Source organism: Limulus polyphemus, unplaced genomic scaffold, assembly GCF_000517525.1.
Source record: "Limulus polyphemus unplaced genomic scaffold, Limulus_polyphemus-2.1.2 Scaffold92, whole genome shotgun sequence".
Classification (NCBI taxonomy): Eukaryota; Metazoa; Arthropoda; class Merostomata; order Xiphosura; family Limulidae; genus Limulus; species Limulus polyphemus.
Window position 1 is genome coordinate 511250 of NW_013665702.1, and position 25053 is coordinate 536302.

Sequence of the window (25053 nt, forward strand, 5' to 3'; positions counted from 1 at the left end):
AAACGCCTTTCAAGTGACAATTAAAAGGTGTTAGAACAGCTTTTGTATGTTAAGTAAGCATCAACAGGGAAAACAGTGCCAAACTATAATCAGGAAAACAAACACATATCAGCGGAACAAATGAACACCTGTAACTGCAAGTAGTAATGTCTTAAGTGGATAAACTGGGCAACTGCCCAGGACCCATAGACAAAAGGGAACTCCAGAAGAGATGTATATGTTTTCCCCTATATGCACATATATATATTGATGAAGATTTATGTACTTAGAAGAATTCTATACTTTTTTTTTATTCAAATTTAATACATTTTCTTTAACGCAGTATGTAGTAAATATAAAATGGTTTGGTTTGAATTTCGCGCAAAGCTACTCTAGCGCATCTGTGCTAGCCGTCCTTGATTTAGCAGTGAGGGACTAGAGCGTAGGTAGCTAGTCAACACCACCCACCGTTAACTCTTGTGATACATTTTACGAATAGTAGGATTGGCTGTCACATTATAATGTCCCCATGGTTGAAAGAGCGAGCATGTTCGGTGACAGGGATTCGAACCCACGACCCGCAGATTGCAAGTCGTGCGCCCTAACTACCAGGCCATGTCAGGCCATAAGTTTAGGAGTACAATTCATAATGAGACGATCTCAAAGATAGGTGAATCTCAGAATGTTTCTCAATTTCCTTGATTTCAGCTCAAATACAAAGGAAAAAAAACGTACCTCACAAGGTAGAACAAAAACTCAATTAGCAAAAGCAATTAATATATATTTCCTACTGTAATATGGAAAGGTACTCCAACTTAAATTGTGCCCAGAAACCTCCAAAGTCATTAAGACAGCTCTGACAGCAAGTATATCACTAGTAAAAACAAATCTAGCCTACGGCGCTGGAACAATGTTTTATACTAGTGATCCTGAAAGTCATTAAACAAAACTTTATAAGCCCTGATGGAGACTATGTATTTGACTTTTATTACTGTGTTAAACCATATTAATATTGGTTTATTTTTTCGTAGTTTGTGTAAGAAAGCGTAAACTTCAAACTGGATTTCCCCTGAATGTCAGTTCTCGCTCAAGCTTGAAATATACTGCGCGTTCGCACGATTTCTTTCTTTCTTTCTTCTTTTTCAGTAGTTGCTTCATGAAAAAGTCAAACATTAAGGCCTTTCCAAGCTGCGTTTTATGGTCACATGATTTTGTAAAAACAAAACTGATCGTCATAAAAGGGAATAAATTGGTATGCAAACTCAGTCAAAGTTGTAGATCTGGTAGGCGTTTGTAAAATCGCAGTAGGAAATAATTCCTACAGATATTAGTTTTCCTTAACCTACCTTTTCATTGTAGCGAAATGCAGTACAAAAGCGTACGGAAATTATTCAAGGCTGTTTTTTTCTTAATGGAATTTTGTAACCTAGGTAAGTTTTTAATTGTGATAATCCAGAACACTTCGATTTTATATGAAAGTTACTGTTTATATCGCAGTTAAAGTCAGCGTATCTGTAAGCATGTCATACACGTATTTGATATTTAGATAACTCAAAGTACTATTTATGTTTAAACATATGTGCAAAGGTAAGAGAGAAATATCAGGTTTATACAGTCAAACTGAATGACGTAAAAGAACGTTCAAGTGTTGTCAATGGCTGATAGGTTGAAAGAGCATAAAGCATACGTGACTAATTCAGGAAAGTTTGCGAGTGTGTTGTGTTGTAGTTCTTTGCTTACCATCTTTTCCTGTGATGTATAGTAGCTTTGAATCAGTCAGTTTTATATATAAATTCGTAAGAGTCAAAAACACAAAATGAATAATAATTACGCTAAAGGCCAGTCAATTCTTTTAATATAAAAGTGTTTGTGTGTTTTAGAATTTTCACCCAAATGTATATGATATACGCATAGGCGTTCATTATTTTGAAGTGGAAGACTAGAGGGAAGGCAGTTAAACAACAGTATCAATCTTGTTTGATCGAATATTGGAATTTGGCCATCACTCCTATCGTACACCCACAGCTTAAAAGTACGGAGCGCGTTTTAACAGCAACAGTACACGAGTTATGAGTTCTCGGATTCACATTCCAGGCCACTAAACAACGCCTGGCCCAGTATAAAACGTACAAATGTTCTCGATCTCAAGGTCATGTTTTGTCGTGATACTTTTCATATTGATAAAGAAAGTACAGGAAAAAATCAGCTAAACGTTTACAGTATCATCAGCTAAACATTTATAGTGTCATCTTTCTTGTGTTCACAATGTTTTTGCAGATTTATTATAATTTTGTTTTTTTGATATTACATCAGATTTCAGAAACCAAACGTCAGGATATCCTACGTGAGTTGTGCAATGAATATTCCTCCTACTATTATAAATTTAAACTCGGAGAAAAGTGTTGATTTTCTTTACAACATGTTTCTAGGAGACAAACTGTCCACTGTCTCGTCATATACTTTATAACCCACTAATCGGCTACTTGCTTCATCATCTTAAATTGTTTCTGAGCCTTCACATTTCAAGTGTATTCTGTTTAATTCTTGTGGCATGCGACAGGTAAGAGACCTTCCTGCAAATGTACATATGATATTTGATGTATTAAGTGTACAAAATGCACTTAGTTTTTCTAAAACATGAAACGGACTCTTTTTATACATATATGCAGCAAGTTGGGGCCAAGATGTGCCAATACTGAATGAGCTCGTAGCCTGCAGTCCTGATCAACCCCATGTAATTAAATCATCCTTTGGAATAATAGACTTTCTACAACCACATAATCACAGTGGATCGTGTGTCTGGTTCCTTGATAGTTTTTCTGACAAGGTAGGAAAGTGAGTTTCGAAATATGTTAACTTCTAAACAAGAAATAATTTTTGTCAAAAAACAATGAAAAAGGAGCTTCAGTTAACGAATTTAATTTTTCACTTACTATAACATAAATGCGTTATGATAATTTAGTATAAAAAAATTCGTAAAAACAGTAAAATAACGTAAAATGGGTCTAAATACACATTTTTCGCTTTGTTTGTTTTTCAATTACATGGTAATTGAATAAAGGCTACTACTTTTCTAAATGATAAATTGAATCACAGATGTTGGTTTGAAAGATTATATTCTACACTGTATACCAATGGCTTAGTGTTTTTTGTAATGCAATTTCAAGACTGTAGAAATAAATTATACACCATTTAAATTTTAAATAATAAATTACCATCGTTGAATTTGGATAATTTTAATATAGAATATATTTAAAAGGAGAAACTTTGCTTGTTTGCTGTATCTCGTGAATAATTATTTTATGAAATTTTGAGTGGAAGTCTTATCGGTTTTAAATAATTCAAGTCATGCTATGATTCAATTCATGGTTTCATGACATCTTTTATATTTTTTAATATATCTTTGAGTTCATAAATATTTAATAAAACGATTATCCAAATTTGGAGAGATATTTTGATCCTGGAGTTTCTTGCACTGAAAAACAGAATTGTACTGTAGATAATAACTGAAAACTGGCCAGTTTTAGTGGGGGCGATCTTCTGATCCTGGAGTTCCTTGTTTAGAAAGATGATAGTACTGCAGACAGTTCCTAAAATCTGGTCAGCTTTATCTGCATTGAATATTTCAATAATAGCTGCATTTTACTATAGCAGAGTTTTCCTATAAGGATTTAGCTAATTAATTAAGTTAATTCAGTATCTGTGTTGATAAAAGGCTTATCAGACACGGTAGCCAAAATTCTACAATGATGAAATCTCACAGACGCTTTAAAAATGTGTCTGAATTCTGAAGTGTTAAAATCTATAGCTCAACCCTTTACATTTTCCATTAGTTTATTTAATGTTTTGATATAAATAAAAAGACATGGTTTGTGTACCTTTATGCTTTTGAAGAAAACAAAATGTTCTGGAGTTGTTTAAAATAACGTTTCATTCATCTGCTAGACTGTTTGGTGAAGCTAGCTAGCTCAAGTCATCATCAGACTTGCAATCTGAACGTCTCCTCAAAGAACCTTCAAACCGAAAAATCTTTAAAAACCTCTCATCTGTTATTATTGAAAATTTTATTTTAGCTGTTCTTAATATACCGTGTGATGTATTTCTTATTTATGTGTGGTTTATAATTACGATACAATGAAATATTGTTCAGTAACAATATGGAAAATAACTTAAAACTTTCAGATCATTCGGATACGCATCCTGGATTACTTTGGTGAATGTAACGAAGGAAGACTGGAAATATTTAATGGAGAATTTGATTCAAGTGGTCTTCTTGGAAGATTCTGTGGATTTCTAAGTAATCGATTCATGTTATCAACTTCCACTAAAGTGCTGATTCGGTTCAAATCAACTGGAGCTGGAAATGGCAATAATGGTTTCAGGCTTTATTTTGAGCATACAGCGCCGCCTGGTAAACAATTTTCATGATTCTTTAATATAATGACTATTTTAAAATGTTGTGTGTAATGCGTTGGTAGTTTACAGAATACAGAATAATATTTTAACAGCTATTGGTGCAATATATACACATAGACAATTTAGAAATACCTTAATTTTTAGTTTATTAATTTGGATACCAGAGTCGTTATAAACAGAAATCGATAAAAGAAATAAGCTGAAATTATTTGTTTTATAAAACACTTTTCTTTGATATTTGACTATTTCTGAGCTATTAGATTCAGTAAAAAAGCAATTCTAAAATGATGAGTCCATCCTGATCAGTTTACAGATCCGTAATGAGTTTAACTGTCACCTGATTTTTACCCATTTCTTTGAGGGTAAAGCAAAATACGTGGTATCCCCACATTATTTCCGGTCATTTTGTTTTCTCTCGCTAACCTATATCTAACTTAATAACTACAAAACTATAAAACTCCCAACAAAATGAAATATCAGTTTCGACAACGAATGTTCTTCGTTTAACCACAATGATCCAATAGTTATATTCCGGCAATCTTCGATTTGTCAGCCCTGATATAATGCGAAAGGCCCCGTCGACACTGGATATAGCAGGTATTGTATATTTAAAATATTGATATACAGTCTCCTTTACTTTTACTCATAAGATCTTAGAATTTCTTCATTAACACCTGAATGCATTGCATCTTAAAATTTGCAAATGTTGAAAATGTTAGTATTGCTATGACATGAATTGTAGGTGAATTTTGCCGAAAAACAACACCAACAACAATATAAAAAAAAAAACGAAGGATGAACAATTGCCATATTTGGAAAATATTCCCACTAGGTTAAATATAACTTATAACTGACTTAGATAAATGTTTACATTGAACTCAAGATATTTAACAATGCTTTTTTCCATGAATTTTATCGTTTAAAAAAAACGTGTTCTCTGTTTTATATGTATTTTTCGTTTGTTTGTTGTTGTTTTTTGTCATAATACGTGCAAAGCTACTCGAGGGCTGGTTGCGCTAGCCGTCTCTAATTTTGAAGTGATAGATTATAGTGAAGGCAGCTAGTCAACACCACCTATCGACAACTTTATAGTTACCCTTTATCAACGAATAGTGGGATTGACCGTCACATTATAACGCTTCCATGGCTAACAGGGGTGAACATGTTCGGTGACAGAGTTCAGTTCCGTGACCAAACGCCTTAACCACCGGGTCTTTATAAGTATAAACCACACATACATTTCCCTTGTCGGGTTTTAGGTCTTAAAGATCTGGAGAGGATCAAGGGGAGGGTCCTTCATGTATAAACCACATCCAGAAAAAAACTCTTTTCAAAATCAGTAATTCCTATAGCTCTGATTGGATGGTGTGAATGAGACTACATGACGAAAAATAACGAGTAGATTATTCGAGTTACGCTCTTATTTTAACAAACTGTTGTTTTTCTTTTCGTTTTCCTTCTTATTATTCATTGCCAGTCTTCCTCTACGTTTATTATTTGCCAGTCTTCCTCTACATTTATTATTCTTTTTTTCTACACAATTACGATAATATTTTTATGCATTTTCTTTAGTGGAATGTGATCGTGACCAGGTTTCATGTCATCATCATAGCAAGTGTGTCACCAAGGAATTCGTTTGTAACGGAGTTGACGATTGTGGTGATGGAACAGATGAGGAAAATTGCGGTTTGTTGCTTTACTTTTAACTCAATCTCTTCAAAAGGCAATCGTTAAAACAAATTTCAGATACGACTCTTTTATGTTATTTGATTTAATACTGCTTACCAACGTAAGAAATGCAATCTGAATGTCACTAATTTTGTGGATAAAAATATTTTGAGTCATTTGCTGTTCGAAAGTGAAATCGAATGATAAATTAAACTCACAAGTTGAATCATATTTTTCGTAGAGATGAAAAAAGCATTTGACTCTTTGAATAACGGAATTTGTCCTGTTTACCTTGAGGGAGTTTGAACTATTTACCATTCTCACAGCTGTTTAAATTGTTGACCGTCCACGAAGGAGTTTCCATTGTTTACCATTACGTAAGAGTTTGTATCATTTACTATCCACGAGACTGCATAGTTTACTTTTCGCGTAGAAGTTTGAATTGTTTACATTCACGTAAAATTTTACAATGTTAATCCACCCATGTAAGAATTTGAATCGTTTACTACTCATGGATTTGCATTGTGTTTACTGTTCACGTAAGAGTTTGAACTGTTTACAATAAACATAACAACAAAAACAGAACATCCTAAAGTGACTGATGATAATTTTTTTTCTTATCTTTAAAATAAAACTACTAAAATCAAGAGATTCGTCAAAACACGAATAACATATACTTGGTATTTTTGTCATGCCTATAAGAATACATAATAATTAGCTACATGTATATCTTAATTACTCGGTATATTTGGTATTTTTTGTCATCCCTATAACTTAGAATTTTTAGGGAATCAATGACAGAAAACAGTAACAAAGAATTGGTTGTGTTTTCTATGCAATAACATACTCCGTTTTCTGTGTAGTTTCATTAAGTTTTTTGGTTGTAATATTTAAAATTATTTTGAATATTATTATTACATTGATTTTTACAATTATAAAGATTAGCTGTCATTGATAATATACAACTTATAACTAATCTAAATCTCTTAGTTGGTTGAACCTTGTAATACATTATTGGATTTACCTTTGCGAATATTGTTAACATCGAAGATACTTATCCAATGAATCAGTGCATTCTAATCACCATTGTTTTTAGTTTTCTTTTGTATTGATATATGATGCTGTGTACTAATAGACGGTTTGGTGCATAAAATTATCTTCATTAACTTATAAGTTTTGATCTATAGAGTTAGCCTACTTTTGATAAGATGTTACTGATGAATACTGTTTTAGTGCTAAAGATAGATAATATAGATAGAAGAATTTCAGTTTTGGAATAAAGGCACCAATTGACACACACATTTTGAGTTTTCCAGAATATTTTATTTTTATTTCTTCTGAAAGTGGAAACAAAAAAAACAACGTTTTCCTAGTCTGCTTAGTGAAGTTTTTAGACATTTTACATAAAATAACCACTATACAGTATTATTTTCTTATAAAAATATCCAGGTCAAGGTCCATTTGTTGATATGCCTTGCGGAAAACCTGATATAAGTCCTGCACTTGGAAATGAGAGAATTGTAGGAGGTCGAGAAGCGATTCCGGGAAGTTGGCCTTGGCAGGTATCACTTCGTGTGTGGGACCTGGAACCTTTTGGTCATGCATGTGGTGGCGCTATTATTAATCGCCAGTGGTTGATTACTGCTGGACACTGCTTTCGTAGGTAGGATCTATAGTAGACTTCCGAAGAACATGATAGTTTAAATCTTGTATGTTGTGTAAGAATAAGTAAAATTATAAACAAAACTCCTTGTGATATGCATTGTTCATTTCGCTGAATAAGCACTTTTTGTTTCTATGAATACAGCCACCTTAAAGCAGCCATTCCTAATACTATAGGTAGCAGTTTTTTTTCCTAAACCGGCTTATCAATATGTAATTTCACTTGGTTTTAAATATAATCGTAATACGTAAAATGTATATATAATCAAAATTCAACATTTTAAGAGGTTTCAATTCTTCGTATCAGTATTATATGATTGCAGAACTAAAAAACTGCAAAAAGACAATTGAAGTTTGGTTCATAGCCAAGTCAGGAACATGTAATAGACGAGGAAATTAAGCAGAACTTGCTTTATCTTTCACTGCTTGATTATACTTTTGTTTTTTGTTATGACGTTGGCTTCCTAATTCCAGGCTTCCATAAGTTGTGATGATGTCGTAAGATGACATATTGTGATTAGAAGCTTCTATAAGTTGTGATGATATTGTAGAAATGAATCCATTTTGTGAGAAGTTTTCATAAGTTGTGATGATGTTGTAGAAATGAGCCCATTATGGTGAGAAGCTTTTGTAAGTAGTGATAATGTTTTAGTAATGAAATCATCATGACGAGTAGTATCCATAATTGGTGATAATGTAGTAATGAACCCATCATGATGAGAAGCATCCATACAGGGTAATAATGTTGTAATAATGAACTCAGTGTGATGAGAACTGACTTTCCAAAGGTTGAATCAATTGCGCTATTTTTGTGTGTAGTTGTGTAATGTTTAAAATATATATTTCTAAATAGGTTCTGATAAACACAAGAGTTTGAATTGTTAAAACTCGGTTTTTTAGAACAAAATGTAAGGAAAGAAGTTGAGCTTAATCAAAGTCTATACTTTAATATTACAACTTATATCAACTGTGTTACGTCTTATGATCTTTGCCTATTAATTCCCGGTTTCATCTTTCACAAAGGGAAAATATTGTTTATTTACACACGCATTAGCAATATTAACTACAAAGGCAAAGTAGTGTATAATTTTAGTTCAGTTAAATTGTACTCTTGTTTTGTGGATGAAAACTGCTACGAGAGATTCAGTAGCTCAGATTTATGGCATTGAGCATCCTACATATACATATATACATTCTCAGTACTTGATGTTTCCAGTGTATAAAAGATAAAAATACTTACCAAACTAATGTTAGGTTATGATAATAATTTTAAGATTTTTCTTCTTTTTTTGTGTGTGGGGGAGGAATTAACAGAAGTTTTATAGATCCCAGTTATTGTAGAAATGATTGTGTATTATTACAGTTAATAACACAATGCGATAATAGTGTAAGAAACAAGTTACATAAAACAACAAAGAAAATTAAGCGTTTTTTGTGAAGATATATTTTTCCCATTTACTTCCTGTAAAACTTTTTCCCAGGTAGTAAATCAGTTGAACATCAAAGCAGTATTGTTTGTGTATTACTTCCTGTAAAACTTTTTCCCAAGTAGTAAATCAGTTGAACATCAAAGCAGTATTGTTTGTGTATTACTTCCTGTAAAACTTTTTCCCAGGTAGTAAATCAGTTGAACTTCAAAGCAGTATTGTTTGTGTATTACTTCCTGTAAAACTTTTTCCCAAGTAGTAAATCAGTTGAACTTCAAAGCAGTATTGTTTGTGTATTACAACAATACCGAATGAACTTCAAAGCAGTATTGTTTGTGTATTACAACAATACCGAATAATTACATTAAACCATAGTATAAATAAATTACATTCTAACCTAGGTGTTTAAGAAATACTATTTATAAGATAACATAATTGGATTTCCTCTGAAATCCTTATAGAAAAGTGGAATATATTAAAAAAGTTGTTTTCAGATTTAATGTTCAAAACTTTTGGTTTGAAATATATCTTGTTCTTTATTATTATTATTGCTTAAAACATGTTTAACTTTCCAAAGGTGATTCATGTTCCACCACCTAAACTTTGTTTAAATAGCAAACATGGTTTTTCAAATAGTATTATTAACAAAAAGAATTAATACAGTAGTTTCCTAAAAAGGATTATACTTTACTTGAATGTTGAGGTATAAAAACGATATACCGCAAAGCAGCATATAACACAAAGTAGGTTTAACTTACGTTAGGCCTGTTTTTACGTTTGCTTTTTCAATGTAGCGTTTTCATAGTTCACCCATATGGTGTCTTTAATAAAAAGTATGAAAAATTTAGAAAAAACTACATATGGATAATTTTTAACAAGCACATGTCAAGTTCTGTTGTACAGAGTTTCATCAAGAATTCTAATCCGACATTGATTTATATAGGTACCCTAAGAGGAAGTCATGGAGGGTACACGTTGGAAAATACAGCAAATTGATCCATGATTCAACTGAACAAATCCGATATGTGGATGCCATTTATTCCCATCCAGATTTCAAAGGACTTGAACCATGGAATGTAAGATATGGTTTTAATATGCTTTATTTCCTTCTCATTTAACCCTTAACATTCGTATAAAGTGTGTAATTTTTCTACATAAAAATTATAGGAACAACAGAAGCCACACATCGAGTAAACACGGTAAAGGTTTCTGCGATTCTTTTTAATATTTAACTGATTCTTTTAAGTGGGATTTGTGTTTAATTAGAAGAATTAATTAGAACATTTGATCAAAAGTATGTAGACTGTATAGTTCAGAATCTGGATCAGATGTGGCTGAGTGGTTAGCCTCCCCGAATTGAGAATTTAGGGTCTACCAATTCAAAATTAGAGACGACTTGAAAATTCTAAAGAAAGAAACAGGATCAAAACCAAAAAAGTAACTTATGAATTGGGGACACTAATCAATATGATGCAACGCGTCGTCCCCATGGTACTTAACGGTACGTAAAAAAGTTCGGTACTCTTGAAGGTTAAGTATTTTGAATGGCAGATCGCATACAATTTACCTCTAGATCATTCATGGTAATTGCTGTTCTCTTTTAAAACCTAAATTACTACAATTATTATTTCAACTAAGCCACTTTCAATTAAACTGCGATTTAGCCGTAGCAGAATAAATAAACTAATAATTAAAAAGATCTCAGTTGTAAACGAAATCACTGAACAAATTTCCATATGTGGAAACATAACATCACATTAGCGATTAAAAAGTTAAGCATACTTTAAACTCACTAATATTGTGTCATGGAAGTAATCAAACTAAATTTTCTAGAAAGCCAGGGATGTTGCAGCAGTCAAGTTGAATGCACCGATAGAATTTACGCCATTTGTCCAGCCTGTCTGTTTGCCTAAGCCAAACTTGGACATACCACCTGGAACTGTGTGTCACGTGACTGGCTGGGGAATCGCCAGAGGTAACTTTATAGAGGAAACTTTAAATGGTCTATACTTTCATTATTATTTAAATAATAAATACAAATATATATTACGTTAACTTCATACAGTTTAACCTTATAGTGTCAAATATCTGAGATGAACAAGTATACAAAAGGTTGTATTTATGTACAGATTTATTCCTCCTTTTCTTAGAAATGTGGAGACAATCAATGGAAAAAATAAAATATCAGACCACAAAGGGCGTTCGTTTGAGTTGTTAATATTAACTTCTGATCAATAGTTTCCGCGATATATTATTTGTATGTTTTGTTAACTGTTTTGTTACAGGTTTTGTGACTAACAGTAAGCATGATTCCCTTTTTCACAGTGTTTTAGCCCCCCCCCAGTGGCACAGCGCTATATTTGCGGATTTACAACGCTAGAGCACAGATAGCCCATTGTGTAGCTTTGTGCTTAATTACAAACAAACAAACAAACACAGTGTTTTAACTAACGTTTTTTTATTTCAAACTACTTAATTAAGTTAATAATTAGATTATGCTTGTATACCTTTTTTTGCTATTAGAATAACTATGTCACATCTACATCAGGTTGTTCGAAGTGAAATTTTTTTATCTTGATCGAGAATGGAAAAGCGCTGTTTTAGTTTAGAAACATTCATGTATAAACGGACTTCTCGTACCCGTTAACTAAAACTAAAACAGAAATTAAAATTTTTGTGTTCGCTCAAATAGACTTAAAGTTTTAGCAGTAATCAATTAATGATTACTTTGCCGAAACATCATGGTTCAGTTTTGAATTAGTGACTAAATATGGTTTCGTTTGAATTAAGGAACACTTCAGTATACTAACACATGAAAATACAAAGAAATTATTCAAATTTCTTTAAGGGAAACACAATTAGATGGTCAAAGTTTCGGTTGAACGACTTTCAACCTAGACTTCAGGTCGAGTGTTTCTAGACATGCATGAAATAATTATTTCCATTTTTGACTTACCAACTACTTCAAAGTTATTGAATAGGCAAGAGCTCTTCGGATCAGTTAATCAACACGAATCAGGTAAATTAACTTGGTTTGTCAATACATGGGATCTGGTAAATCATCTTGATTAGTAAACACTTAGGATCAGGTAAATCATCTTGATTAGTAAACACTTAGGATCAGGTAAATCATCTTGATTAGTTAACACTTAGGATCAGGTAAATCATATTAATTAGTTAACACTTAGGATCAGGTAAATTATCTTGACTAGTCAACATTTAGTATCAATGTAAATTATCTTGATTACTCAATCCTTAGAATCATGTAGATTATATTGATTATTTTAAATCGGATAAGCTCGCTTTTTTTTAATTACTCATATAACCATGTAATAAACTTTAAAAATAAATTTTATAATGTACTAAAATTCTAATCATGTTTTGATAAAGAGTGGGTCTTGATTATAATGAGTTATACTTCTCATAAAACATTAGTATTAGGCCTATAACATTCATTTTTTTAACACTACATTCATTATGTAGTCCCTTAAGGGTTTTCCAGAAGTAGAAGAGTGTATTATAATAATAATATTGAAACCACTCTATGTTCGTCATATCCAGTGCCAACGACACGTTTCGCTAAATTCAGAGCTCATCCTGCCTACTGGGATAAAACAAACACAGCTTGATAAAGGCGTTCTCATCATAACAAGTACGATGAATACGGTTACACGCTTCATAAAGTCATTAACTAATTAGTAGAAGGATAGATTAATTAAAGGAAAGTTATTTCCAGGTACTGGTAGTGAACTAATACTGAAACAAGCAGCAGTGCCTGTGATACCGAGGCGAAAGTGTCAAGAATGGTATGGACCCGACTACCGTATCGATGAGAATGTAATTTGTGCAGGTTTTCCTGATGGCGGTCACGGTGCTTGCAACGTAAGTGTTCCTATCTAGTGTACACAACTGAACGGTAAGAAGTCGTGAGAATATATATATATATATATAACACATTGTAAAATTTCTTTCAGAAAATTATTAGGATGTTCAAATGAGTTACTAGAAGGTAAACCACAAGTTTCAGTATTGTTTGAATTTTATAGATAACCTTCTCAGTTTGAATGTTTCCGAAAATTATTAGTACTTGTTTATAAGTGGTGTACTCACATAAAGTGCGCGACTTCTTGTAGCAGAAATTCTGACCAATGACGAATAATCATTAAAAATACTAATTATAAGTCATGCGTGAAGAACAGGTTACTAAAGGCAAGCATTATCAATAATTCTTAATAGGTAAACATGAAGAAAGGGTACTATAGGTAATTGGTAAGTATAACCACTATAGGTCAAGCATAACCAACAAGTCACTAACGGTAATCGTTATAAATATTCACTAGAGGTCAAGCATGAGCAACAAGTCACTAACGGTAATCGTTATAAATATTCACTAGAGGTCAAGCATGAGCAACAAGTCACTAACGGTAATCGTTATAAATATTCACTATAGGTCAAGCATGAGCAACAAGTAACTAACGGTAATCGTTTTAGATATTCACTGTAGGTCAAGCATAACCAACAAGTCACTGACGGTAATCGTTATAAATATTCACTAGAGGTCAAGCATGAGCAACAAGTCACTAACGGTAATCGTTATAAATATTTATTATAGGTCAAGCATGAGCAACAAGTAACTAACGGTAATCGTTATAAATATTCACTAGAGGTCAAGCATGAGCAACAAGTCACTAACGGTAATCGTTATAAATATTTATTATAGGTCAAGCATGAGCAACAAGTAACTAACGGTAATCGTTATAAATATTCACTATAGGTCAAGCATAGACAGCAGTGTTTTGCTTCCTGTTATGGCTAACACTTTATGTCAAATCCTTTAGCAAAAAAGGACAAACAAAATCCGATTTAAGAATGAATTAATCAGTTCCCAAGTTGTGGGCCTTAACTAATAAAGTTGACGTCACCCTGACTGCTGACAAACACAAACAAATTCCCAATCATCATGGAATCCCATCAGGAACATCACTCGTTGGGTAGTAAGTTATTTGGTTACAAGATAAGACACAATGAAAATATAACTATATTTTCTTATAATTTTTATTTATAAAATAACGTTCTTAAAACATTTTGAAACAGAGTACAACTAGACTTTACTTTAACCCCGAAGTCCCACTATTGATAATGGGTCTCACAAAATTTTCCGATTACTCAGGTGGGTCGTGAGTTTAGAAAGTTTAGGGATCCAACTTTAGATGATTCGTTCACTCTAATGGTCACTTTTAGTTCATTCAAGTTTCTTTCCGTTTATAACTGTTTCTTGTCATGTAGAGACAAAAGTGAAAGCAGTTTCTCTTCAAACAGCACAATATTGATAGTATTTTTTCAGGGTATTAAAAGCAAATTAATTTTCTTATGTCTTTAAAAATATTCGTTGGAAATCACTATTATATGAGTTTTATAACAAACTCTTTCTTTAATTAAGTAATGGTAGGACATGAATAAGGACGTAAATGTAAATAATTATGGAAATCAAGAGGAAAAAGGTATAGATTATAAATACTGCAGGAATGATATCCCATTATTATGTGAAAATGAAATGCAGTAAAGTACTATCATGTTTTATAATTTATAATGTAAATGGTTGTCATCCCACCAATTCGGAAAGTGATACACCATACTCTGCCCAGTAGTAGTAATGTGTTCCAACCATGGCTCACAGAAGTGAAATAAGCATATAGAAATAAAAAATTTGCCTGGTCAAGGATATTCCATGTAAAAAATTATAGAAAGTATGTTTCAATAGAAGCTGCGTGCAATACTCTAAAGGTACGTGAAACTGGCGCTGTTAATAATAACAATGATCGAGGTAAAAAATTGAAACTCTCTAAAAATGAAGCCTTCCGGATAGATGATAGTCGATTCTAGATCTTTCCAACAATATTTTCATAAACACAAGTGTGGATGTAACCCGTAGAAAAGCATAATTCACATTACCACCAAGTGGTCTCAGTGGATGTGTAGTTGTTTGAAAACTGCTTCCGAGAAGAGGTAACGAAATATAAAGGTTTAAATAAGCATCAGACTACAAACAGTGGAATGGTCAAAGCTCGGACATGCGCTCTTTACACATGAATCCAATTTCGAATATCTCAACAAAACTTAACAAAGGACAAAGGTGTTATAGTCAATGTATAACACCTACAGTGAAGCATGTTGGGTAGATTATTACAAGTTTGGAGCTAAATCTCAGCAAACAGTGTCGATGACCTACATGAAATTAATGGCAGCCTAGTTTCTGACAAGTATAGGCAGAGTCTGCTCTGTGATACCATTTCCTCAGGAACACAAACTCATCAGGCAAAAATTCCCCTTCTAGCAAGATAATGATCCTAACGATACAGCAAATTTTATGTAACGATATCTTGGCTTAAAGAGGCCAATGTATTACTCACACCAAGGCTTGGCCTGCACAAAGTCCTGATATGAACTAAGAATGTCCAAAGGCCACCAAACAAATTGGCTGAAATATTGATAGTAATAGAGAACATTTGGAACAATATTTCACAATCATATATTGATACACCATATGGCAGTATGAAAAGTATAATGCTGTGTTTGAACTAAAGGGTCACAAACAAAATGCTAGGTATACTGTGCAATTTATTAAATTTTCTTTCGTATTTTCTATGATAATGTTTTGTACCCTTCATTGTGGCCTCAGTCAGATTTTGCATATTTCATGCATTGTCCAGTAATATATCTCTATCCATGGGCTCTGCCAAGATGAAAGCTAAGTCGGCCCTGGGCATTTTAGGTGTTGGTAAACATTCAAGCAGATCTTCAATGTTACTAAACAGGTAGCTCTCAGTAAGCTCATTCTCCATGATGTTAATGTTTTAGCACAAACCTACAAGATGGGCTCCGTCCACTGTGTGAAAGTAAGCTCTGAATTTTAGGGTTGTAAGTCCAGAAGCTCACTACTAACCCACTGGCAACACAAACAGAGTGATCTGCAACTGGCTATTGGAAAACAATAAGGGTTAAGAAATTCATTTTAAATAGAAAGAGTCAACTTAGAAACTTTGATGTCAAACGAACTTTTAGTGGTCAGAAGACTTAGTCAAAAGTGTAGATTAAGATTGTAATGGCCTTGTTATAACAACATTCTCTATCCAAAAGATTCTTTTAGAAGCAGAGTGCTAAGACTATTGCTGTGGTCAAGTGACAATTTTTACAGGCTTTTGTGTATTTAAATATATATTTCCTGCAAACAATGTAACACCTGAAGACATCACGGCCTACTTAGGCTTCATCGGGTCTCGTGCGTGACGATATATTTTTAAAATGTATCTTGAAGAGCTGAAACATTGCATGGTGAAATATAACACTTAAGTCTAACTATTTTTAACCTTATTTTTTCATTAGTGAAAATAGTTTCTTTGAAACAATAGATAATTCATAAAACAATTCTAAATGAAAGAAAGAAAATACTAAAGACAGAAATTTATATTATTTTCTGTGCTAATAATCTTAAATGACAATTTTTGCACTCTATAGGGTGATAGTGGAGGCCCTCTAGTGACAAAAATAGATGGCACATGGCAATTGGTGGGAATAGTTTCAACTGGGGGAGTATGTGCTTACGCTGAGCAGCCTGGCATCTATACAGCCGTAGCAAGTCAAGTTCCATGGATTCTACACACCATCAATGAAGATATGCTCCACTTTTTTGTGTAGGAATGTAGGATTATTTACCAACGATGACCACATTGACTAGATTCAATAACTAAGTTTAAGTACTTACTTTTTTCTGAAAATTTAAATATTGTTTGATAAAATATTAGAAATTTATCTTCTGAAATAATATATATATGTATATATATATATAAGCATTTATTTGTTTTTAAGCGCAAAGCTACATAATAGACTATTTGTGCTGTGCCCACCACGGATATCTAAAGCAGATTTTTAGGCTATAAGCCTTCAAACTTACCGCTGAAACACTGACGGTGGGCATATATAACTGAAAAAAGTATTAAAGAAGATATTAAGAACTAAAATCCACCTCTAAAGTGAATCATTATACGTACTTATTAAAAGCGACTTCTAGGACTCTGGCATTTTCAATGAAACATATTTACCAAAATATTTAAAGGTTAATTATTTAAGTCAATATAAAACAAAAACGAAAGAAATGTAACGCTAATTAATTTTTAAACCTAAAACACTTTTCCCACTTAAAAAAAGTAGCACACCAAACTTTCACTGGGCTTTTCAAACTAATTAGTATTGTTATGGGCAAGTTGATTCCTCATCCCCTTACACCAATTAGTATTGATTAACCTTCATACAACTTATCAATTTGCTAATAAATTATATGTAGTTGGACTGGATAATCAAAATATCAGAAAATACATCAGGTCAGCAATAACAGATTTTCTAACGTTCCTTTTAATGTAGTACACTTTAAAACTTTCGTCTACACAACAGAACCACGTGATTGAAGAGATGAGCTAAAGGCACTGCAACATAAAGTTTGGTGAATGATATTCAGCTACCCTGATATCCGACCAATAAATTTAAAGTATCCGTAAAACGCAAGTTTCGGAAATGTTAAGCAAAGACTATAATGCCAGTAGTACACGTAGAACACCTGTAGGAAAATTTATATGAACTGGTAATGAAAGGGTGAACCTCATGACCATTTCTGTCAATGTAGGTGAAAAGATTTACATAACTGTTTATTTTTTATAATGTTGGTCAATATTGATCATAGCGACAAACGTGCATTTGATGAAGTTTGTTTTTTCTGAACGATTACATATTAAAATACATGTGAATTGCATAAGTGTTTTAGAGATACTTTCTTTTCGATTGTATCTAATAACTATGTACACTGTAATCACGAGTATACCAAAGAATTAATTGAACAAACTATATTATGGTTTATTAGGTCCTGACCATCCTTCAAACTCGTGCCACTGAAAAACAATATGCACTGCAATCACACGTATAGCATAGAAATCTTTGGACAAACTATATTATGGTCGTTACACACTCTTCATAAAATTAATAAATTTTTGGTGGAATCACAGTTCGTACAAAAGTTGAACAAAGTCAAACTGTAGTTTTGGTATATGCTGTTCCATTACGTCTCTATATCATCTGTGGTTGCCTTGTGACTTATTAACTTGAATATTTAAAATCGTTGTAATATAACTTACTTAGTCGTCTGTAGTTATACAAGGTGAAAAAATTTACATGACCACTATCGAATAAATGCACTAAACTACCGAATTTGATTGGTGTATAAACATGTAATCTTATAAATACCATTCAACATGTCTAATAGTTTAGTGGGTAACATTGTAATAATGTCTTAAAACAGTTAAACCTCTTTCCAAATCACAGATGCGTACAGACTACTACTGTCCACTATTACTCTTTGTTCAAGCATCTCTTTTATGCATTATTTTATGAATTATATTCAGTGTTGTAGGTCCTTAAGAAATATTGCCCTATAATACAACCTGTTTCTAAATCTATCTGCTTACAGTAGTAAAATGACTGTTCTATCTCTAAGTTTCATACTCTTATTTAAACACTATACTTGCCTAGTATTTTAATAGAATGTCCTGTTATGGAAGTAAATATACTTTTAGAAACTTCCTACCAAGCATTATTTTACAATGTTAAATTTCTATTCACTAATTCTGTACTTAGCAGAAAAGATCGAATGCCTGTGTCAACCAATAACCGACATGTTATACCCTCTATATCTACCCAAATTACTGGTGACACTTCATTAACACTATGGATATTCAATCTTTTATTCCAAACTACCGGAACTTCCTCTATTTTCACTCTGTAATCCTGGTGGGGGTTACTTTTTTTATTCTACAGCGAATGTCGAACTACAGTTGTTTCTTGGGAACTTTCTTCTGAAGGTTCCAGCCTTTTGGGCTTTTCTATTTTCTGTTTTGGTGGCTTCTGCAATTTCTGGCTATGTGGCCTTTACTTCCACAATTAAAACATGTTATATGATCATTTCTTTTCTGTTTCTAAAACAGTTTTTCGCTATGTGACACAATTAAAACATGTTATATGATCATTTCTTTTCTGTTTCTAAAACAGTTTTTCGCTATGTGACACAATTAAAACACTGGAAGCTGTTGGGCTTATTCCATTTGTTTTGCCAGTTTGTTTTATCATTTCAGTTACTCATTAGTATGTTTATAGCAGAGTGATGAGGTTTGTAGATCTGTTTTTTCACGTAGCTCCTCTCGTGTAGCTACTCAAATCAGATCCAGCAAAGTCAGGATAGGCGTGTTTGCTTCATTTACGTTTTGTCAAGTTACGTTACTGGTTAAATCTCGCTCATAATCTGACTCCAAGGTACACTGTATCTTGTATCATCAGCTCATTCGAACGACTATAAGCTCGGCATAGTTTGTTATCTAATTCTTGTAGCTTATGGCCAAATATATTGACTAAGTTTTTGTTGAGTCAAGCTATGTAGCTGTGTCAGAATTATGTTGGGTGTTTCTTGCTTTCTATATTCCTGCACTAACCTGCACACCAGATACTAAAAATCTGCAGCTTCTTGCAGTTCGTCATAAACTCTAATGTAATGCTTTGCTTCTCCTGCTGTTCTCAATCTCAAAATATTAGCTTTTTGAGCATCAGTCCATCCTGAAATTCTAGCAGCTTCATTTAATACATCAATAAAACTATTGATATTCTTATCGAGTTTGCCATGGAATAGTGGAATTGCACCCATTAAGTGTGTAGTGGACTACATGGACCAATTTGTATGGGTTTATCTGCTGCGCCAGTCCTTGTATCAACTCTGGGTCGTGCATCCTCTTCTGTTGTTGTGTCTACGCCAACAGTAACCATGTCTACTTACTTATTTATCTACTTATATTACTTAAACTAACTTTCTTACTTCTACTCCTTTCTTTACTCAAACCAACCTGTCGTTAGTTAACTCCAAAGGTCCTGGAAGACTTCACCAATTTGTAACGGGGCACCGTGTAGGCTATTCGGTCTGAATTACAAGAAATTACCAATATTTCTCGTTCAAGCTTTATGTAAGTAACTATTGCTACCTCTCTCGGTCGAATAACATAGTTAGGAAATTGATGTAAAATGCATAGTATTAAGGAAAACTTGTAAAAACTATGTTTGAGCACATTTCACTTAATGCTATAATTGATAACCTATTGATTGTAGTAATGAATTTAATGAGTATTATTTAAAATTTAATTTCAAGACAGTTACGAACTCAGACTGAAGAATTTAGTAATTTTAACAATGAAATGTTTCAAAATACCTTTGGTAATCTCGTCATAGCCGAGTACCTTAATATATCGAATTAAAATGTTGTTGTTTTTTTAATCTCAGTCTCTGAGTCAGATTCTGTATTCTAACTGTAAACTTCCCTCAGTTGGTGACTTGTGTACTCCACTCGCGGCTGTATACCTGGATTTAAGTAAATTTATATATAACTGGATTTAAAGTCGAACTCCAAGATGTTCAGAAATGTTCTCATTTTTGGTAAAGTTGGGTCAGGCAACATCAGCGGTAACTTCAACAGCAAGTTTGGTACCTTCTTGTCATGAGCTAAGAGACTTATTTTTAGGCCAAAACATGCTTTTTTTTATACACAATTTCGTATATTGTGGCGATTTTCCAAGTAGTTTCCACATCCAACTCGCAAATAGATCCGCCCCTTTAATGAATTTTTCGACTCGTCGTAATTCTCGGAACTTGAACCAATACTAAACTAGTAATTGGTTATGATCGAAGATGGTAAATTGGCAGCCTATTTGCATGTATTTTTCCTCGTCTTCCTTCCGATCAAAGTTCCGCCAAAATTCTTTGATTTCCTTTCTAATTCTTTTTATACAACTTGCTTCCTGCCTTTAACGAAGTTAAAATAAACTTTCTCACAGCTTTCTCTCTGCTAATGTTGCTTCTGTTTATGCAGATAAGATAAACAGTTGATTCACGATACCGCCCGGAATGCATTTTAGTTTATACTTTCCCTTCTTGATCAAGCGTCGTTATGTAACTTCTCTTGTGTATTCAATAAATGTGCACAGCTTTTCTTCATATTGCATGCATGTATGTCACATATGGAACCCCATAAAATTATATACCTGTTTCCATGAAGCATTTAAAAATCACATAAAATGCTTCAAGCGCAACATTTAGTCCCGTCATTGACTGGTATAGGCACTGACCTTGAACACGTGGATCTGAGGTTTAAAATAATTTTATTCTTATTGCCATTTTATTTACCAAGTAAAATAAACGAATTGTGTCTCAAAGAAAAAATAAAATTGTTTTGAAAGTTTTCTATGAACATTCCCTTGAAGCAAACAATTAACACTGTTTTTAAACAGATAATAGCATACTGTGTTTGATACTGTAGACCTCGAACTTTATCATTTAATTTGTATTATTTCTGATTAAATGTAAAATCTCGCTGTACCGTATAGCTGTATAGTTTTAATCATTTAAATGTCAACCTATACTAATAAAACCACTACAATAAAAGCAAACATTGCAAATATTGACATTGTTCTTAACGCATGCGTTGAGATACGCATTTTTTTAAAATTCACATTTAAGTGAACAGCACATGAGAAAATTCCCTGCACCTAAACCATCACATAACAACAATTATACTTAAAACTTCTTGGAAATAAAATTGAAGCCATTTTTGATGGCTGAATTTCGCTTCCCTTCGGAGTTCATTAGTATGTCACGTACAACATCATTTTTCCAGATTTGGTACTTTTATCGTAAAACCCCCAATTCTAGTAAAATATTGGACTATGCTGCTCCACTATGGTATAAACTAGAAACCTTGTCTTATAGATCCATGAAGCTAATTTATATCGAACAAACTAGATTGGCTGCAATGTTAATTAGTCACCCATGGTACAATAATTACTTTATCATTTCTTAATATAGCATATTTATCGGTGTTACGTTGAATGGCGTTTTCAGTCTGAACAGCATCTGATTTGACGCAGGCTAATCAGCCGATTCAGAAGCTCCGCAGTCATGCAAAACCATTATTAATTTAAAACTTCTGAATAGAGGGTATGCAATCAGTCAGCAGTGCTCCTCGCATACACGGCTACTCTCGATTAAATAGCACACGTTCACAGCTGAAAGTGCAGTGTGTGTGTTCAGCAAGTTTATTTTATTCCAGAACCATCGACCAGCATAAACTACTAGGTCACGCCCAGCCTCCGTTTTATTTATAAAAGTAATAATCATTGAATGAACAAGGATAACGTAAAGAGGAAAGAAATTGAACTAGCTTTGTATTACTTGTATATGCTACAGTTAACTTGGTACGAAAGTAAATTCAGCCACGAAACTAACGCTTAAAAATAATGTAGGGATGATAGTGCCAAAAAGAATGCAAAGAAATATATAGGAATGATACAGCTATACATAGATCATCCCTACATGACTTTCAATATTAAAATCAAGACACACAGTAGTGTGTCGTGCAGTCAAAACAACCTGCAGGACACACCGTGTGTTATTAATAGGAATGAGAGTTTAGCAATTTTCCATTTTCTGAAAGCTCGGACTATAGTATCCAAGCTATCACACATTTTCAGTTGATGTGCTTTACTGAACCCTTACTTCACATGCAAAAGTTCAAGGTAATCCATTAAGAAATACACGGGATATAAAATCTCTAATTTTGACTGAATTTCTTCCTTTTTTCTTTTAACCGAAACTTTATTTAACTTTCTATGGATTTTTTTTTTTCATATTTGGTACACTGATAAATCTTTACAAATTGGTCTAACTATAAGCCACATGTGCAAAGTTATTCAACAAAATCCCATAATTTTGACCAAACTTTTTTGCGCACGCTTACGCAAAAAGTTACGTGGGTTATTGGTTTGAAATTTTTACTATAGCGTCACTTAAGAATAAAGGTGGACCGATTTTAGTATTTTTTCATTCGAACTAAAGACAAATGAAAGGACGTGTAAGTTTCAAAACAATTATATAGGTGGACGGTTATTATTCATAGCCAACTTTTAAGCACAATTTTTTTTTATTTTATGAAATTTTCCTAATTAAAGAGCGTTTAGCGTCACGTGATATTAGCTTGAGCAATTAGTGTAAATGATAATGCTTGATACGGCTGTGACGAGTACATGCGGGTGATGACAAGAAACTGTTAATCTAGTTTCCATGGCATTACTAAAAAGGAAGTTATTAACGCTGTTTTAAAGAGGAAAACTACCACCATATATTTTAAAGAGTCTAGTTGGTTCAACTTGGTGCATGATGGTGGGTAAAACAAAACTAAGACATGTTTTGATTCAACTTGGTTTTCCTTGCACGTAAGTCTTAAGCTATTAGTTACACCGCATGGATGCCTATCCTGACAAAACCATGATATTATGATAAACAAACCGCATTCCAACAGTCAGAAATTTATAACTTCCAAGTGCAGTAATATTAAAGTGCAGTATGCATTTTACAGTGTGACATTAAATTTTAATACTGAAACACACGTAGGGATGATCTGTGTATAACTGCATCATCACTATATTCTTGTTTGCATTTTTTTTGGCACTGCCATCCCTACATCATTTTACATTTACTAAATGGTTTTATTACTTGTGACGTTTTCCCCAGACTGAAAGTTAGTGTATTCTATGAATGTGTGTAGATTTCTTTTTTACAGTTTCACTTCAAACATAGGGATTGGATTCCTAAAGACACCGATTGTATAGTGTAGAAAGCATTGGTTTAATTGGTTTTGAATTTCGTGCAAAGCTAAACATGGGCTATCTGCGCTAGCCGTCCTAATTTAGCAGTGAAAGACTAGAGGGAAGGCAGTTAGTCATCACCACCCACTGCCAACTCTTTTACCAACGAGTAGTGGGATTGACCATCACATTATAATGCCCCCACGGCTGAAAGAGTGAGCGTATTTGGTGGATCGGACATTCGAATCCGCAACCATCAGATTTAGCATTGAATATTCTACATGTTACAGTCATCTAAAGTTCATCAATTATTGGCTGGTAATTCCTGTTTCACCCTGTACTTAAGCTTTTTAAAGGAACACCAGATTTATGTAAAAATTCTAACTTCAAGAGGTAGTGATAACATCGTGTACACTAGAATAATGATTTTTTTTTAACCACTACTGATTATTACGACTAAGCGATGACATTCGTGCACTGCCAGAAACACATAGAGTGGATTTAGGTTTAAAGTGACATTAGTCATAAATTAGTTGTAGTTATCCGGACTGAAACAAGAATAAGAAAGATGAACAATTTGGTGGGTTGGTCACTTTCTGGTTTAGTATATTAATAATGTTTTCTTGCTTTGTTTTGGAGTTTGTTAGGTAGAGAAACAAATGAAACTGAGTGGCAATCATTTTTTAAAGTAATGCTTAAACGCTTAAATGTAGCTCAGTATTATACCGTAATCTGAATTTTCTTGAAAACCTTCCCACGCATATAAGTATAACCAACTTACCGCGCCAAAGGAGAGTATGTATTATTAGTTTGCAATAGCTGGTGTGCTATAAACTTCGGAAGCTATAACTGTGATTGTTATAACACTTATTAATCGGAAAACTTCAGATATTTGACCAGGAGCATTTACAAAACTCGAACATTACAACTCATTTAACTTCAGTGGATTCACATCGGACATTAATACTTTTACGAAAACATTATCTAGCGTTATCGGTGGAAACTCAACATCTAACAGGCGTATGATCAGCGAGAACTGCATGGCTAGCTAGCTTCCTACTGAGTGAATTGAACCTATACCAACTCGCTCATCGTGAACCCTCCATACGATATCAAGAAAGTTCCAAACTAGAGAGAAGACTTTATATTGCTTGTAAGTTTGTGAAACTTTTGTATATAAA

At 33.1% G+C, this 25053-nt stretch overlaps 1 protein-coding gene across 1 annotated transcript; it reads left to right on the forward strand.

The window, feature by feature from the left end:
- The first annotated feature begins 2676 nt into the window (after positions 1-2676).
- Positions 2677-16958, forward strand: LOC106468865 (plasma kallikrein-like). Its single transcript, XM_022398063.1, has 8 exons — positions 2677-2806; positions 4162-4390; positions 5968-6081; positions 7513-7726; positions 10096-10228; positions 10986-11127; positions 12889-13034; positions 16668-16958. Exons 2-8 carry the CDS (start codon positions 4288-4290, stop codon positions 16845-16847), a joined length of 1032 nt encoding a protein of 343 aa, XP_022253771.1. The 5' UTR covers positions 2677-2806; positions 4162-4287; the 3' UTR covers positions 16848-16958.
- Positions 16959-25053: the final 8095 nt, after the last annotated feature.

Coding starts and splice junctions, on each gene's coding strand:
- LOC106468865 (XM_022398063.1), top strand. CDS start 4,288: ATGTTATCAACTTCCACTAAAGTGCTGATTCGGTTCAAATCAACTGGA. Junction 4,391..5,967: donor TGAGCATACAGCGCCGCCTG/GTAAACAATTTT, acceptor CATTTTCTTTAG/TGGAATGTGATCGTGACCAG. Junction 11,128..12,888: donor TGGCTGGGGAATCGCCAGAG/GTAACTTTATAG, acceptor AGTTATTTCCAG/GTACTGGTAGTGAACTAATA.